The sequence below is a fragment of the Capra hircus genome, chromosome 3 (assembly GCF_001704415.2).
Source record: "Capra hircus breed San Clemente chromosome 3, ASM170441v1, whole genome shotgun sequence".
NCBI classification, from domain to species: domain Eukaryota; kingdom Metazoa; phylum Chordata; class Mammalia; order Artiodactyla; family Bovidae; genus Capra; species Capra hircus.
The window spans coordinates 63649270-63663361 of record NC_030810.1 but is presented as its reverse complement, the minus strand read 5'-3'; the positions used below and the strand labels follow the sequence as shown (position 1 = coordinate 63663361).

The following is a 14092-nucleotide window of genomic DNA, read 5'->3' as shown; positions in this document are numbered from 1 at the left end:
GAGGCAATTTCTAATCTGGTCCTGTCATTCCTGAAAAATCAAGATCCTCTTTTGTTTCTCTAGAAAGTTTTGCTGACATTTTTTTATTTGTTTGTTTGTTTTGATCCAGCTAGTTTATGTTATACAGTTTTTGCATAGTTTGTGTGTGTTTATATAGATATTTTAGATTTTTATTTATATGCTTATGAGTTTGTCACTGTTGTGAATGGAGTACTTTTCCCCCACATCTTATTTTTTGAGTATATAAAAAAACATATGAACATAAGAAATTTGGAAAGTAGGAAGAGTCTAAAGAAGAGAAGAAAAAAATCATATCCCACTGTCAGAGATAAACTATTGTTAATGTGCTAAAGCATTTCCTTCTCTATGTATCAGCATAACATTCTATGTATAGCTTTACTGTCTAATCTTATAAAACTTAGTATTTTAGTACATTTAAATTGTAATGTATTATTATAATTCATAATATTCTTTCAAAATGTGATTTTAATAACTTCACATTTTGAAATTACAATGTGAATTTAGCCTAATTTACTTAATTTTTTTCCTCCATGAATTTTTTGGTGCTAAAAATAAAACTTCTGTGAATAAATGAAATTGGTGCATCACATTTTGACTCTATTTCCAGGCTTGCTACGACTGACACCCAGAATAAATGGTCAGATTCAGAAATTTGAACATTTTAAAGTCTGTTGATAGAACTTATTCTAATATTTTCTTTAAAATGGATTATTAAACATAAGATTAGTAGATCAAGAAATAGGAAAGAATTCTAGAAATTTGATATGTGTCATCGAATTGCTTTCCAGGAAGGTTATTCTTGGAGAAGGAAATGGCAACCCACTCCAGTATCCTTGCCTGGAGAATCCCATGGACAGAGGAGCCTGGTTGGCTACAGTCCACAGGGTTGCAAAGAGCTGGACACGACTGAGCGACTTCACTCACTTCACTCAAGGTTATTCTAGTTTATTTCTCTGATAACCATCTATGAGAGCACTCATCCTGTTAGGAGAATCACACTGACTGAAACCACCCACCCTGGCTAGGCACCATAGTAACTATTTGCATGCATTGTTTTATGACAGGAGGTCCTGGTAAGAAACACGAAACTAATAAGCTACCACCAACCAGAAGAGTTCAGGAAAGGTTAAAAGGAGACACCACATGTTCAACCACCTCCCAGAATCCTTCTCTCTGGCCCATCTTGGCTGAACAAGGCCTGCACCACCAGGAAGGACTCCAAGTCAGAATGATTGGCTAAAGACAACCCGGAAACTAATCCCATCACCATAAAACCCCAGACTGCAAGCCATGTGGCAGAGCTGTTCTTCTGGATTCCCTTACCCTACTGCTCTCCACCCAGATGCCCTTTCACAATAAAATCTCTTGCTTTGTCAGCACATGTGTCTCCTCAGACAATTCATTTCCAAGTGTTAGACAAGAGCCCGGTTTCAGGCCCTGGAACGGTTCCCCCTTCCTGCAACAATCCCACTGACAGGCACTAGTACTAGGTAATAAATGATTGTTATCTTTGTCAAATCTGCACCTCTTTGACGACTACTGTCTGAACATTTTTACATTTTTACTGGCCATTTTTATTTCTTCTTTTATATAGATTATTTTCTCATGTCTATTTTTCTATTAGGGTGTTATTGTTTTCTTTTATCTGTTATAATGTTAAGCTTTTAAAGGCCTGTTTTTTTTAACATTTGCAAACATCTTTTTATGTTTTTTATTTTTAATTTAGTTTATGTTTGATCTATATGCAAAGAGTTTTAAATTTATATGTAGTCAAATTCATCATTCTTTTAGTTATGTCTTTTTCCAACTCTTGAATAGAAGACATTCACCATTTAGGAATTTGATATTTATTAATATACTTCTCATTTTCATCATGGTTTTACTTTTTTATACTGAATAAGTCTATCCAGTTGAAAGAGAGTCTATTAATTTTTTCCCCACATAGTTAAAAATTGTCCTGAATCTACAGAAATCTTGTCTTTCCTTGTGGATTTATAATTCTAGCTATATCAAATAGTAAATTATTTCATGCCTACTAGTTTGCATTGTTTTAATTAATGTAGCTTTATTGTATATTTTAAATTCAACAAGAAAATTTTCCTTTATTACTATACTTTTTCAAAAATGTTTGCAGCTGCTATCTACTGGATAAGCTCAGGGTCTTTAAAATGATGTAAAAATAGAATTGTTTTGACTAAAGTTTCATAAGACCTATATATTAATTGGGGTCAAATTTACATATTCTATGAATTAAAAATATCTCAGTTAATCTTAATTCTCTTTTAAATTCTCTAGAAGGATTTTGTGTTGTGGTTTTCTTCAGATGTAGCTTTCACATTTCTTAGAGTTTTCTTCAAATATATCTGATTGCCTTATTGACTTCCCTTGTCAATTTTAGTTTGTTTTTCCCTTCAGGCTTTCAAAGTGGATCACATTATCATCTGCCTAGAAGCAATTTTCTCTCTCTCTTTCTAGTATCCCCTGTTTTTTTAACCTTCCCAACACATTATTGCACTGGCTATAACTTTCTAAAAATGATAATTTCTAGTTCCCATTCTTATCATATTCCTGGGAATGTTTAGTGATTCCCTACTAAATACTATGTAGGCAGTAGGCTTTCAATTGATGTTCTGCTTCATATTAAGGAAGCCTTCTATTATGGGTAGTACTGTCATTTTTGTAGTTGTTTCTAAGCCTTAGAAGTAATAAAAAATTGGTAGATAAATAATGAATACTATTTATATGTTACAACAAAATTTATTGTTAAGAGGACATGGTAATTACGTCAGTTTTGCAAAATGTTATCTGTGGAAGGATGAAAATGATGTATAGATATTTCTAGAATATCCCATAGAAAGAATATATACTATCAGCTTTTCTCTCAAGGGGAATACAGTTTCCATCTGGAAGCATAGCAAGAAGTGGGAAAGGCAGCTGTCAGGGCTGAATGTCATCTGTGGGCTGAGATTTGAGAGGTTCACCTAACGTGATCACATCAACACTGGGGACTGGATGCTGTAGTGTGTGGAGGGAACAAGCTAAAGGAATCGGGTAGACTGTGTACAGCTCTGGGAGGTACTTGGTGTCTTTTTATACCTAAAGTGACATAAGAGGAGAGAAAATGTCGAATGACAGAATTTGAGTGTAATAAAGAAAAGGGAAAGCAGAAGGCAGGGATGCTCCTTTGGGAGAAAGGGGAAGCCGAGGCAGCCTTCTGAATTCCATGCAGCTTCCTTTGGAAACTGTGCTGAGTAAAGACAGTAACCAAACCGAAGCTGAGTGCCTCTCCTTAAAGAGCCATCATGGGGGTAGAACTAGAAGCAAAAGTGAAGAGGGCTGTCGCCCCAGCTCTGGTCTTTTAAAAGAGGCTGTTGTTTTTAACTGAGGTATAAATGTGCGAGCTTATCAAATTCCTTCAGAATCTGTTGGGATAATTTTCTTTTTTCCTTGATATACTATATTAATTACTTACCTATTATCATAGCATTTTCTGATATCTGGAAGATATCCTTCTTGGCCTTGGTGTGTTTGTTATTTCTGTAATTAGTCCAGGTGTAACTTACTATGCTTTTATTTGTAATCTTTTTGGAAAGCTGTATCTACACAATTCTTTTGCATGCCATCTGTCAGGTTTTAGTATCTGAATTATGCCAACTGTCTAATATGAATTGGGAAGCTCCCTATCTTTAATATTTGTATAAAAGCAGTTTATTCTCTGAAACTTTTGAGTCCAAGAACTTACCTGTAAAATTACGGCAGCCAGGGTACTTTCTAAGTATTCAGTTTGCTTTCTGCTGACACCATATAGGGTTTTATTCAAATTGGGAGAAATTTTGTTTTGTTTTAATGTTTGGACTGTCTTTCAGCTAAGTTCCCCAGTGTCTCTCAGGCCCATTCATTCTGATATAGTTCACACAGATACTATTCTGCCTGCAAGGCGCTGAAGTGTTATGTCTCTGATTATGAGACAGGAAGATGGAGATCCTGAATGTAGAACCTGCGAATTTCTTCTAGTTGTACACACACACAAAGAGGCAAATGATTTGTAGTTGCAGAGTAGAGAATTCATCTAAAGCACTTGTAAAGTGAACAAAAGTAGTAGTATTATGGGAAGCTGAAGGAGAAGATGCTAAGAATGAAAGAGGAAAATATGATAAAGACTGACATTTTAAAAATATTCAATTCAAGACAAAATTGGTTGCAATTTAAAACAGTTTGGGAAAATTAATCAAAATGTACATACATTACTGGTTTTTTTCTTCTATTGGATAGGTAGAATTTCTGGTCATTATTATACTCATTAAATACTCCCCATCGTAGATGAGCCCATTCATGGACAAATGCCCTTCCTGTGAAAAAATGTTGTAAACACTTATTAAGAATGGCAAAATTACCCTCTTAAATTCAGAGAAAGTAATTCTTCTGAAAATTATTATGCTTTACTTTTTTAAGTTAAGGATTTAATTTGATATGACACGTGTACATTTCTATAAATATGACTACTTATTTTGGATTGTCAAGTGCTAATTAGGCACTTAGTAAGTACCAGGAAGCTATTCATTCTAAGGTAAAACAAGTGCCCTGTGCTCACATACCTCATGGTCTAGCAGATGACACACATCATTTTAGATAACTAAAATCTTTAGGGGTGCAAGTGTAATAATGGAGGTCAGCACAGGCTGACCTCTAGGGCAGCCAAGAAGGTCCTTCTTCCTAATGACCCAAATGTGGACAGATGTCAAGGTCTGCCTACTCCACATCTGCCTTTTTGCTTTGACCTGGTCTCATCCTTCCAGTCTCATTGCCACCTACTCCTGAACTACTGCGACACTCACCCAGCTGGCTCCATGTCTCTAGTCTTCAATGACTTACCCATGGTGCTCGGAGTTAAGTCCAACTTCTCAATATGCATACAAGGTCCCTGATGATTCAGGCCCTGTTCCTCTCTGCAGCCATATTTCTTGCTGTCCACCCACTTCGAAAACTCCATAATGACAATGGATTCCTGAACCCCTTTTGGTTTCTAGAGTCACACCGTATGACTTTGCTCATCTCTGATCATTTTTACACATTTTTCCTGTGCTTGGAATACCATCTCCCTATCTCTGACTGGGAGATAACTCCTACTCTTCTTTCAAAATTAAGCTTATATCCAGGTAGAAGCCTTCTCTGACATCCTCAACCTAGTTCTTGTACCCCTCGTTTTTCACTTTCATTATATTCCATTAAGGCATTTGTCATGCTATGTTGTCATTGCTTATTTGCCAGTCTCTCACTATAGACTCATCTCCATGAAAAGAGGTACCATGACTTCTTCATTGTCATGTCTTGGCCCATATTGTCTAGACCTTAAAATGGCCTTAATAAATTTGTTATATTTGGATGAATATTAGCGACTTATGTACCGGTCAATTTTTCTGAAATGTAAATTCCAAGGTAGGCTGAATTTGGAGGATTAAGTGAGGAGGTGCATATTAAGTAAGCCCTAATATCTCACATTAAGGATTTTAGATTGCTCTAGGAGCCGGGGAATAACTGATGGCCTCTTAAAGATAGGGGAGATTGTGAGGGAGTAGTCATGGAATCAGAATACAAAAAGGAGAGGGTATAAAGGAATAATGGCATTGTATATGGTGATCTTGATGACTGGAGTGGGCTCCGGACTGGGAAGGAACAGCTTAGGTTGATAAGTAAATCAATCAATTGGTAAGTAAATCACTTCAACACGTATTTATTGAGCCATACACTGGGAATTTTCTGTTCCCATTATGGAGATGTTGTAAAAGAAGAGCAAAGAGGTATGTTTGTTAGACACTCCTCTCTGTTGAGGTCTGTAAAAGTGCTCTAGTGTATTTGGGGGTGGGACATGCAGGCACCAACGCTCTTTTGTTTGCTTGTTTTCTCTGCCTTGCCTATTTAAATGAAAAAAATTCCTAATATTTTTAAGATAATAAAGAAACCTAGTTGCTAGTTAACCTAATTAGTTAATACTAATCACACTTGATTATCCTTGCAAAGTACATATTGTATATATGCCATTGCTGATTTCTTTTAATGTTTTATCCAAAGATTGCTCTGTTTGTTTCATATGAAAATGATAAATGATATTTTGTGAAGGAAATGTTGACTTTTTGTTTAGGCAGGTATTTGTCAGAGCTGAACATAAGGCTTTTCTGTCTGGTACTCAAATTGTGGTCCAAGGTCAGGCAGTGTCAGCATCACCTGGGAGCTTTTTAATATGCAGATCCTCGAGTCCTACCCCACACCTACTGAATCAGAATCATTTTAACAATCCATTTATAATCTGAATGCACACTAAAGTCTGAAAACATTATATGTCTGCCATATGTTCTGGCCATATTTGAATTGCAGACAGGAGATTTAATTTGTTCAGGTGTCTTCCCACAGAACCATAGGAACCTAACATCACATTAACTAAACTATTTAATCAGTTATTATCTGATATTTGAGTATCTGAAAATTAAAAATATTACAGTTATACACATATATTTGCAGGATATGAAGGAAATAAGTTTCTAACTGAAAAAATGCACTATTCTGAATCTGTTTTACGTGAGAAAAACAGGCTATAATAGTCTATTTGGCTTTTATGTTCTTACTCAGAAAGATAATGCTATTGTTGATCTATTTGCAACATAAAATTATTGAATTATTACATAGCAGAATATTTCATCTCTACCCATACCTTGTGGTCCATATTGAAGCAACTTGTTTCCAGCTAGGAAGTCAGGAGTGAGATAAATTCTATCACCCTTTTCTCCACAGCCTCCCATCTGCTCAGTATAAGGTCCATCGTTACCTGTTGGATTAGGTTCAGCAACCAGAACATCAGCCTGAAATTTAAGAAAAATTTTTCATCATTACAAAATTTCAGCAAATGAATTGACCTTATTCACAGTAGACTATATTGAAACAATTTTATTTAATTCTAGAATATTTTGATAAAAGAATCTAAGTCACAAAATAAAACTTAATTTGAAAAAAGAAGTTAATGTTCTTACATTTTTGTAGGTCTCAAGTTTGGGTTTCACATATTCAGGTTTTGTTTTCCAATTTTCAGGAATCAAAATGGCAACATTTTTGAAATAGAATCTTTTTTCTGTAGCCTCAAACAGATATGGAGATGCATCAGTCACCATATCCTGGGGGTGTGTGGGGGTGGAAAATAAATAGAAAGAAGCAGGCTTAATGACAGAAAAAAAGATGAAATTACCAATTATTCTAATTTATATTTGTATTTCACATTTCCAGAAACTGGCTATTTATCAAGCTAAGAAAAGGAGATTATTTTGTTAGTAATAGTAGCTAGCCTTTTTTGAGATTTTTATTGCATGCTTTGTGTCACAGTGTAATGGTTGACAATGAAGACTTCAGAAGCAGGCACTAATCCTGGCTTAGCACTTATGGTGGGACATCAGAAATTTCCTTGAGAGAATGCCCTGGTGATCCAAAGGTTAGGAGTTGGCACTTTCACTGCTGGGGACTGGGTTCCATCCGTGGTTGGGGAACTAGGATCCCACAAGCCACGTGGTGTGGCCAAAAAAAAAAAAAAATGTCCTTAATCACTCCTGAGCCTCAGTTTCCCCATTTATAAGATGGAAAATATTACAGAGAGCAGTCCATAAGGTTGTTGTGAGGATCAAATGAAGTCAAGAAAGTATTTGGAACCACGTTTGCTTAGCACAAATGCTTATCAAATATTAACTCTTAGTTTCATTTCATCAATCCTTTAAAGATCAATGAACCTTTAAAGGAGAAACTGAGAATTAGAGAGTATTAGTCTCAACATCTCACACCAAGTAGTAGTGAAAAGAAACTCAAATTAAAATAAATACAACTTCAACACCTCCTGTAATAATTTTGTTGTTGTTGTTTAGTTGCTAAGTCGTATCTGACTCTTTGTGACCCTATGGACTGAAGCAAAGTCAGGCTCCTCTGCCCATGGTATCCTCCAGGCAAGAATACTGGAGTGGGTTGCTATTTCCTTCTCCAGGGGATCTTCCCGACCCGGGATTGAATCCTAGTCTCCTACATTGATAGGTGGATTCTTTACCACTGAGCTACCAGGGAAGCCCAAATGTTATGATAGTGTTTGTTTTTAGTATAAAACTAAGTATTAGTTAGATACAACGAAGTGGAGTAAGTATATAATCTCTTTTCAAATTATGCCTAACTTTATTTCTCTAAAAGACCTGTAGTGTTCAATTACAAATGCCTGTTTCCCTGAAATAGTTTTCCTGAAATGCATCATGACAAGACAGTAGAAGGGATATTACAAGATATTTATTATAGAAAGGGAAATTGGGAATATTAGGGCTGAAAATCACTGAAAAATGCAAAAATGAGTGTAGACAGAGGGAAGAAGATTGAAGACTGAGCTCCAGGGGCCCCAGCATTCAGAAGTGGGAAGAGGAAGAGCCAGCAAAGGAGACTCAGAAGGAGCAGCCGGTGCAGGGGAAGGAGATGGGAAGGCATGGGAGAGCACTTCAAGAAGGAGAGATTGGCCGTCAGAGTTAAACGCTGCTGAGCAATCAAGGAAGATGAGGACTAAGAATTGAGCAGTGAATTTGGCAACCTGAGTGAGCCGTTTTGTGGAATGGAGACGACAGCTCTATATGAATGAATTCAATAGGGTGGCAATGAAAACAGCAGGTCAAGAAATGTTTCCACAAATTAAAAGGAAATCAAGAAATGAAGCAGTAGTTGAAGGAAGATTTTGGGCAAGGGAGGTTTGTTTTGTTTTGAATGGGAACTATTATAACATATGTATGTGCTAGTAGGGAAAAGAACAAAGCTTATAATGCAAGAGGGGAAAGAAAAAAGGATCATTGCTGGAGGAAACAGACCTTACTGGAACAGACCAGAGATGCCTAGACATCTATCTAATCCTAGGGGGTGGGCTTAGAAGCAGAGACAGTTCATCACTATATGGGAAAATAGTACTTGTGTATTGATGCAGGAGTAAATCCTGTTCTGCTACTTCTTGGGGATAAACTTGGGGAATTTCTCTCTCTGAGCCTCAGTTTCTGTCTTTTCAAATGGTATGATAGTTGCTTGGGGCAGGTGCATGGGGATGACCCAGAGAGATGTTGTGGGGAGGGAGGTGGGAGGGGGGTTCATGTTTGGGAACGCATGTAAGAAAAAATAAATAAATAAATAAACATAAAATAAACGTAATAAATAAATTAAAAAAAAATAAAAAAATAATAATAAAAAAAAAGAAACAATCACTGTGCAATAAAAGTGTACAAAGATCAAAAAAAATAAAAAATAAAAAATAAAAAATAAATAAAAAACAAATGGTATGATAATAGTTGCCTTGCTAGTTTTAAAGCTCTCAAAACGATTTGTTTCTCCTTCTTCCAAAAAAGTCAGATTTTGAACAACTACTAGGCAAATTTAATATTGTATCACTTTTTAAATAAAAATATTGAGTCAGTATCACTAAAAAGTTGAAAAATAGGTATAAAACTTCCTATGTTCGAACATTATATTACAATTTAACTTGTGAAATGTAAATTTTCAGTGTCTCCTAGGAAGACAGCTAAGCAGCATGAAATGTCTTCTATGTTTTATCAGGAACATTAATAAGGAAACTTTGACATCTGTTTCATATTTTGAGAAAGGGACCTCATATCCAAATAGACAATTGAGCTTTTGAGGTTTGAAGAACGTTGAGAATAAAATTTATATGATGCGCTCCTTAAGAGCAGGGATAATATACTGTCCACCACTGAATTCCTAGTACCTGACATAATGTGAATGCTCTGTAAATGTTCGTTGGATTAACGAACAAATGAGTGAATGAAGAGGTTACGATGAGGGGCAAACTGTCCAGGAGTGCCAAGACAGGAGGTGCTTGGGCTTGCATGCATTGAGGAGACCCCAACTACTCCCACCGTGCGTGTGTTAAGGGGGCGCGAGGGGGAGAGAGCTTCTTGACTCTCAGTCTGTCTTATGAAGTGTGCTCGCACCGCTTCCGCAGCCCAGACGAGAGTTGGGGGAACTGCTGCAGCGCCACCTGCTGGTATTGTGAATGGAGTACCTTTCGTACGGCCTTGCTGAAGCAGGTATTTAAGGACTGACTTAGAGGGTTCTGCTCACACGACACCAAGGGGAGAGTCTCCCCAAAAAGCAGAGAACTGAGGGATGACCAGGAAGGTGGCAAAGCCCACAGTGAGGTCCCTTGACCGCAGATTTGCAACATCAAACAGGGGCTCACTTTTATTAACTACTCAGGGACTCTTGAGCACACTATTGTCCTTAAAAGTGTTCCTGTGACAAGGTAACTGTGGAAACCAACTTCTCTCATACCCAACTTGTTTAGGACTCATACCAGAGAACCAATTGAATAATGGTAGTGAGAAGTATATTTCTCAGGAGGAACCCCCAAAGAGAGTGAGGTGAATGTCCTTTCGCTTTTTCTCTCAGCTCAGTTCAGTTGCCCAGTCGTGTCTGACTCTTTAGACCCCATGGACTGCAGCACGCCAGGCTTCCCTGTCCATCACCAACTCCCGGAGTTTACTCAAACTCATGTCCCTTGAGTTGGTGATGCCATCCAACCATCTCATCCTCTGTTGTCCCCTTTTCCTCTTGCCTTCAATCTTTCCCAGCATCAGGGTCTTCGAATGAGTCTGTTCTTCTCATCAGGTGGCCAAAGCACCGTATAAATACAAGTCACCATTGTCATTAGAAAGGCTCTTTTGGCTCCTTTTCACTTATTCCTGAGGCCTGCTCACTGTCCAGCCAGAGGCAGAAACATGCTGGTCACATTTTTCTCCCAGCTTTCCTTGTCCGTTGCTCCAATGGCTGCTTCATGTTTGCTAATGCTATTTCTAAGTTTGTTGTTCAGTCCACCAGTCATATCTGACTCTTTGCGACCCCATGGACTGCAGCACGCCAGGCCTCCCTGTCCCTCACCATCTCTCAAAGTTTGCCCAAGTTCATGTCCATTGCATCAGACATGATGGCATCCAGCCGTCTCCTCCTCTGACGCTCTCTTCTCCTTCCGCCCTCAATCTTTCCCACCATCAGGGACTGTTCCAATGAGCCAGCAGTTCACATCAGATGAACAAAACCCTGGAGCTTCAGCTTTAGTATCAGTCCTTCCAGAGAGTATTCAGGGTTGATTTCCCTTAAGATTGGTTTGATCTTCTTACTAGAGATAATCAAAGACTCACCTAATGTTTCTGATTGTTTAGAGATTTCACAAGACATGAATTTCTCTTTCACTGATAGAAGTAATACCTGATGGTCTTCTGGTTTGAACAGGTGAACTTCCCCTCCTCTTCAACCATTGCACTTCTCTAGCCCCAAGCTACTCTGGTGGTTGAGATGGTTCTCTCCCCTAACTCCTCTTTCTGGGTTTGCACCTGTTCACCTGTTCAGAGCAAGGAACCTTTTGAGGCAACCCTTGGGGCCCTTGTACTATTAACTTCTGAGTTTACACAGAGGAACTTTTCCCAGAAAAAAGTCTCAGTCCTTTTGGCTTGGTGAGAAATGATGAGCCCTTTCCATCTAAGATTAAAAGGAGACCTGGCGACTGATGAATTGCCTACCATTTGTTGAGCTCTTAATATGTACCAGGCATTCTGCATACATTTTTAAAGGTATTCTAAGTTTTTGAGAAAATTTTAGACTTACAGATAAGACATGCAAAAAATGTGTAGAGTTCCCATATACCTTTCATCCAACTTCCCTTATATGCATGGATTGATAATCCTCACAAAGTCCTGTGAGGAAGATATTTATTATTTTCCCCATTTTGTTGACCAGTAGTTTTGCCCATTATACAGTACTACCTCTGGGTGGGCTACAGTCACTTTCCAGGATTGGCTTTTATAAGGCATTTCCTTTTTATTCTTTGCTGTTTGCTGTTGTACAAAACCTCTCTAATCCCTCCTTCTTACAGCAGTTAGATGCCTCTATGTGGACAGAAAGAGTTCTCTTCCCTAATTTTTCCTTCCCCTACAGAAGAAGCAACAAGTGAAATGAGGCTGCTCAGCACCCCTGAGAGGACGCCTTGCATTGGGCCTGGTAAAATGCAGGGTTTCCTCCCATTGGAAGGGTAAGGTTTGTTCTTAAATCAGAGATTAAGATTTGCATCTTGGACTCCTATATTAGAATCACAGGGAAGGGAGGGTTTAATCAGGAGAATAAAAGGAGACTCTGATAAGGCCAAAGGTAAAATCAGACAAAGGAATTACCCTCTGCACATTTCATAATATCTGCCAAATATAGTTGGCTCTGCCTTGGTGTAGAACTAAATAATTTTCAGTGAAGTCATCTACAGCCAAGAAGTAGAGATATCATTTAGTAAGTGCCAACAGTATATCAAGCTCTGAATTATATGCATTGCACTTATTATCTCATCCCTCAGAAGAATCATAATGGTTGCATTATTTCCATTTTATAGCTGAAGAAATGCAAGCACAGATTAAAAAAAAAAAACTTTCCAGTGTCACACAGCTGGAATTAGAGAACTCATGTTTGTTCTATCAATATATTATGCTTAATTTTTCAAAACAGCATGAATAGTTACCATTTCAGACTTACCTTTATATGTTGGATGAGTGTTTCATCTTCTGGCACATTAGGGTCAATTGCAATGACAATGCCTTCATAGCCATTATTATTCAGCTGAATGAGTGAATCACTCAGGGCCCCTTCCAGAAGGTGAAGGACCAAGATGAAAACAGAATTCTTGAATGACCCCATTGCTGTACATCTGCCTTTGAGTTCTCTCTTTGGAAAATGTTGGTTATGGAGGCATCTTTCCCTACCCCTATATATATGAATATATAGACACACATTTTTCCGATTTATCAGCGGTGGTTTATTGCAGGACTTTAACCTCTTGATCCCAAATTGTTTCACTATTGCATTTGTCTTCACTATGATGAATGATAAGTATATCTTGGTCTCAAATTCTGTGTACTTTTAAATATTTTATTTTGAGAGGAATGTTAACTTTGCCTTCACCTTTGCCAGTTGCTGGGACTGAGGGTGGGGAGCCACATCCGGTTCCCTGGAAGGACTCACAGCTGACAAGCAGCTTTACCATTGAAAGATGTTTACTTCTTACAAATGTTTGCCCAGTCAGGGACACCGACCCACCCAACACCACCCTCTAACCCCTGCTTGCCCAGTGGAAGCCTGACTGTTCTGCGTATTTGATAAGCATTCATTAAGTGTAAACCATATTTCCAGCTATCCCTCATAATGGTCTTTATTTTTATCCTCTTTGATCTTTACATAACCTCAGCACCTCTTATTATTCTCTTAGACAATCTACTTGTACCAAAAGCATTAGCAAGCAACATTAGAAAAGATAAAATTAATATCTGACTGTGCAAGGCAAACTTCCTCAAGTTTCCTTATCAGACCTATATTTCATTATTCGATAGCTTCTATTACCCAATAAAATTCAAATTAGCATTAAATTATTTTACTGAAATTAAATGTCTCTTAGGTGAGAGGCATTTAGATTATTGCCAGCTACTGTATAGATTCTTTTAAGATTGCCAAGTCTCAGATGAAAACTTATTGGTCCACCACTTTCCTGTATTCAAATTACTTGAAATATCCCTTCCTATACTATCATTTGATCTTTGCATTGTGGTAAGGATCGGTTTCATCTTGTCTGTCTTTTTCTTTGACATTCACTCATAAAAATTAAATTAGTACTTGTTGCTAATAATTAGCGTATGAAAGTCGCTCAGTCATGTCTGACACTTTGCGACCCCGTGGACTGTCCATGGAATTCTCCAGGCCAGAACGCTGAAGCCTTTCCCTTCTTCAGGGGATCTTCCCAACCCAGGGATTGAACTCAGGTCTCCCATGTTGCAGTCAGATTCTTTACCAGCTGAGCCGCAAAAGAAGCCCCAATAATTAGTACTTATTTTTTATTTAATTTAAATTTATTTATTTTAATTGGAGGCTAATTACTTTACAATAGTGTATTGGTTTTGCCATACATCAACATGAACCCACCACGGGTGTACATGTGTTCTCCAACCTGAACCTCCGTACCATCCCTCTGGGTCATCCC

The 14092-nt window shown here is 37.7% G+C and overlaps 1 protein-coding gene across 1 annotated transcript in view; it reads right to left on the bottom strand.

Moving 5' to 3' along the window:
- Positions 1 to 12815, bottom strand: part of CLCA1 (chloride channel accessory 1) — a 36848-nt gene extending 24033 nt beyond the window's left edge. The window contains exons 1-4 of the mRNA XM_005678151.3: positions 12598 to 12815; positions 7044 to 7184; positions 6728 to 6875; positions 4265 to 4370 (exon numbers count right to left, since the gene is read on the bottom strand). Of these exons, the coding sequence (XP_005678208.2) occupies positions 4265 to 4370; positions 6728 to 6875; positions 7044 to 7184; positions 12598 to 12759 (557 nt within the window). The 5' untranslated portion in view covers positions 12760 to 12815. The remainder of the gene's footprint in view (positions 1 to 4264; positions 4371 to 6727; positions 6876 to 7043; positions 7185 to 12597) is intronic.